A 4,426-nucleotide genomic window follows, 5' to 3' on the forward strand; every position below is an offset into this window, starting at 1 on the left:
TTTACAATAATTGTTGAGTATGTTTTATATTATCTAGGTATACTTTGCTATGTTCTCCGGAACCTAAGCCCATGAACGCTGGCAATCCCCGAAGCTGTATGCTATCTTATGATATTTCATTATGCGTAACAATTATGTAATTCTATAAAAATAATAATAATAATTCTATAAAAATAAATAAATGTTAATTATTTTCACACTTACAATGATAATATATACATAAATTGAAACATATCGGATGTTTCTGAATTATTTGGCTGATGTTTACTGTTACTACAAAACAAAAAAAGCAAAATTTCACAAAAAAATTGTTATCATTGACAGAGGCTTTACTTACTTTTTTGAGGATTTACTTAGAAGATTTATATTGATACAGATTAGTGAATTAGCCTGATTTTGAAAATAAATATTGGGACTCATGGATTAATTAAAAATAAAATAAAAAACTGGGATGGTTTATGGTGGTTTTTTTACATTCTATGGTATTTACGAAAATTTATTTTTCCACATATTCGGCTCCCGGTGGCAAGCAAATATATCTGTTTCTAGCGACTGTTAACGCTCGTTCCATCGTTTCTCTTGAACTGTATGGATGCATTAATTGTAAGTCTTCCATGCGGCCAAATAAGTACGAGAAATATATTTCCCGAAATTTTTTGTCTGGAAACTGAGCTTGAAACATTGTGCGCCAAAATATATTGTTTACATCCGCAAGCGATCTGAAGAGGCTTAGCCTGTATCTTTTTGTGTACGTGCGAAACTTGTCATTAAGTTTTTGCTTATAAATCCACGTTGTATGACCAGAGAACATTGAAACCTGCGGTGGGTCTACATGCCCGAACCCATTGGCCGCGAGTGTTAAAAACATTTGCCAGAAATGATTGCTTTTCCTGAGCATTTCCTTCTTTTCAAAATCACTATATGGTCCATAGATTCTCTTTCTCATCCATTCTTTTAATTCTGGTACTAGCTGTACGTCGGGCAATCTAGCAGCGACATTTGCGCGCCTCATCCACCGTAGCGCACATTTTAAATAATCTTCTGGCTTTGGTTTTTGGCCCAAACATGTCGCTGATGACCTTTTTTTCTTTTTATCTTTTTTTGGAGCGTTCGGATCTGGTACGTGAAGTGCGCTGTCTGTTTCCCAAATTCTTTTAAACTCTTTTTGTACTAGAAGCTCTTTCTCATCAATGTTGTAAATTGTTTGATAATTAAATTTGAACGGCAAGAACTTTGTTGGTTTCTCGAATAAAGGCAATTCTTCGGGAGGGAAGGTTCCTTCATTGCCGTAATCATAATAATGGCCACATTGACATTTCGTTTCTTTTAGGTATTTAAAAACAGAAGTTTGCCAACGCTTCACGCAATCACATGGGTCAGGCTTTGGTGGTGGAGACAGACCCCGGAAACCACAGTGAATATTAACGTACTCACCATTAAGCAACCTAAATCCACCGTGGATCAACTCACCCAGTGGTGGAAGAATGGATACATTACCCAAAACAAAAACAGACTTTCCCTGAATTTTATAAACCCCAGTAATTGTATATTGCGCATTCCAAATACCAGTTTGCGGTGGTTTGAGCTTTTTCCTTCTGTTATTTCTGTTCGGTGGGGGGATACCAATACCATAAGTTTTTTTAACTTCAGGCTCACTCATCTTAGCAGTTCGGGATCGAGCTAAGCGTGTATTGGTGGGGCGTTGCATTATCAGAGGACTTATCTGAGATTTGGGTCGTATATCCGTGATGCCAGCTAACTTTTCACAATATGATATTGGTAATCTCTTTTTTGGAGGAGGTGGTGGAGGAGGCGGTGGTGGGGGCTTGGGTATCGGAGGTTCTTCTTCGAAAGGTTCATTCAGGTCATCCAAATTTGGCAAGGGAGGAGGTTGGAAAGGCTTTTTCCTAGGCGGCAAGTATAAAGCTGCAACCATGTCTTGCAAATAAGGTGACTTCAACGGCGACTGAGGTGGCGCCTTCGGTGCACGATCTTTAGTTTTCTTTTCGGGTTCAGCTTTAAATCGTTGCTTTAACATATCAAGAAGATTATCCATTCCTAAGTAAAGTATACCTGATAGCATCAATTTTGCGTTGAGACAGTAACTCAATTGTTTTCCATCAATAGTGTGCCCGTAGCTTACTAAAAATAGTTGAGCAAGCATTTCTTTTGGATCATCTCTCCCTAAGTACACGCAACTCATGAGATCTTCCTCATCTGGTCCAGGGAATATTCCAAGCTCACGGATAACGGCTGCTGTACGGACAGGCCGGCCTTCCAGTAGATCTTGGTAAATAGAGAACTCTAACTTATCAAGAGATAATTGTTGAGGAACACTTAAAGTGTGATACCATTTGGGTCCAACAGCATCTTTGATGAGTTTCAACATGCGCTTCGTATTATATTTCCGTACATTGTGTAGATCGTGCATAAAACTTTGTCTTTCTTCAGTTTGTTTTGTATAGAGAACATGCAATCTTTTCTTACTGCGTTCTTCATAGCTGGTGTGAGGTCCATCTTCGTGAACCATATTTGAAACTCTTGTTAATTTCTAAGACTGTCAGTAGCTGATATTATAGTAATTTTGAGTTTACACTAAATACAATATTATACAAAATGTTGGAATAAAAAAAAACTAAGATTATAACTAATTCAAAAGAACTAATGTCAATAGCTGTTTGACATTGATATTAACAATATTAATAAGTTATTTAGCAAGAAGGTCCCACTTACGTATATTAATGTATTCCGTAATATACATATAAACATATCACACTTGAAATATATATTTTTTATATTAATATTATTAAATCATCTCTAATTAGTTACTTAACATGCAATTAGCGCTGGGTGTCACATTAAAAGGCATTTATTTTCTCAAAATTGATTTCTTCTCTCTCATTTCTTTTTCATTTCAGTTTATTACAGTATCAATGATTACGTAATCGATATTACAATGTAGAATTGAATGGTATTATAGTTGTTATTTTTTATGGATTTTATGTTTCAGCCTTGCGTTGTTTTACTTGATTGCATTATTTTTAAAATATATATGTTTACTTTTGTGAAAATTAGCATGTTTTTGAATTGTATTTCTGGTGATTAATCTTGACGAGGAATCTGTCGATATTTTGTAAATAAAGTATCTTTGACTTTGTCTTTTTGATGTCATTTCTAACACTACCACCGCTTCGGAAACAAATGACGCTCTAAGAGAGAAGAAGCGAGAAGAACTACATTGAGAATACTTAATTAATATGCGATACATTTACTGATGGGCAAGTAGACGTACTCGTGATTGTATTTGGGTGATCATGACGAAACAAGTCGAATCTAAAAGGCCTGATAACATTTTCAAACTCTTTGTATGTATATCTTTGTTGACATAAGTTGCTTGTTGTGCAACGTACAGCCCAACAATCAAACTATGGAATGAGCCTCCTTGCCTGGTGTTACCAGATAGATACCAAAATATGAGTAACTTCAAAAAAAAGCCCAACACTCCTAAAAGCTATACTGGTACGTACAACCGTAGCACGTACAACCAATCTGTGGAATGAGCTTCGTTGTGCGTTGTTTCCGCCTTTCGGGACGATACGACATGGGTACCGTCAGAAAAAGCGCGTACACCTTCCTTAAAGTCCGGCAACGCTCCTGTGATTCTTCTGGTGTTGCAAGAGAATGTGGGCGGCGATGATCACTTAACTTAAGTTTTTTTAATGTTAATAAAGGACGAGAGGAGCAGGGCGTTCAGCTGATTTGAAATAAGGAATCTAAGACCTTTCCAATAAAATAGATTTGCGTCAGCTTTTTTTTAAATTTGGATTGGAAAAATCCTGTTTACTTATATTAACGACTGAATATTTATATTTCTGATATTTTCGTGAATAATAAACATTAAACGCATCACTTTAATGCATTCGAAATAATATAATTGAATAGAAGAGATAGGTAGGTAAGTAAAATATTACAGTAAATTTCAATGAAAACCCTTTTTTTATTTTAAGTATCTACTTATTATTATTATAATTATTTTTCGTATTCGTATTTATGTGCCTACTTTCAGCAAAATACGCCTTAACGCTTCGTAAGACAAACCTATACTGATAGTTTGATAGTAGGTACCTATTATAAGACTATATTTTCTTTAATGTTAATTTCTTTTACATTCTTGAATTATTTGTAGGTATTAAGTGGTAATATATCAAAGTACTAGGTTAGAATCACTGTAAGCATCTATTAAACATACTAAAGTATAATAATTAAAATAATTAGGTACTGTTTTACCACAATAAACAGAACTTTCGAAGTTACCACAAGGAAAGTACTACCTACGTAAAGTAGATGGCGCTAACACGATACAACGAATAATATACGCTCCAGTACATATTATCACAGGTAGTATTAAAGTAAGTGCTTATTTTGT

General features: G+C 35.1%; 1 protein-coding gene across 1 annotated transcript; it reads right to left on the reverse strand.

Annotated features, from left to right (window-relative positions):
* Positions 1-439: 439 nt before the first annotated feature.
* LOC126971843 (uncharacterized) lies at positions 440-2,656 on the reverse strand. Its single transcript, XM_050818345.1, has one exon. The coding sequence runs from the start codon at positions 2,528-2,530 to the stop codon at positions 497-499; it is 2,034 nt and encodes a 677-aa protein (XP_050674302.1). The 5' UTR covers positions 2,531-2,656; the 3' UTR covers positions 440-496.
* Between the last annotated feature and the right edge of the window lie 1,770 nt (positions 2,657-4,426).

This window comes from Leptidea sinapis, chromosome 24 (assembly GCF_905404315.1).
Source record: "Leptidea sinapis chromosome 24, ilLepSina1.1, whole genome shotgun sequence".
NCBI classification, from domain to species: domain Eukaryota; kingdom Metazoa; phylum Arthropoda; class Insecta; order Lepidoptera; family Pieridae; genus Leptidea; species Leptidea sinapis.

Coding starts and splice junctions, on each gene's coding strand:
- LOC126971843 (XM_050818345.1), bottom strand. CDS start 2,530: ATGGTTCACGAAGATGGACCTCACACCAGCTATGAAGAACGCAGTAAG.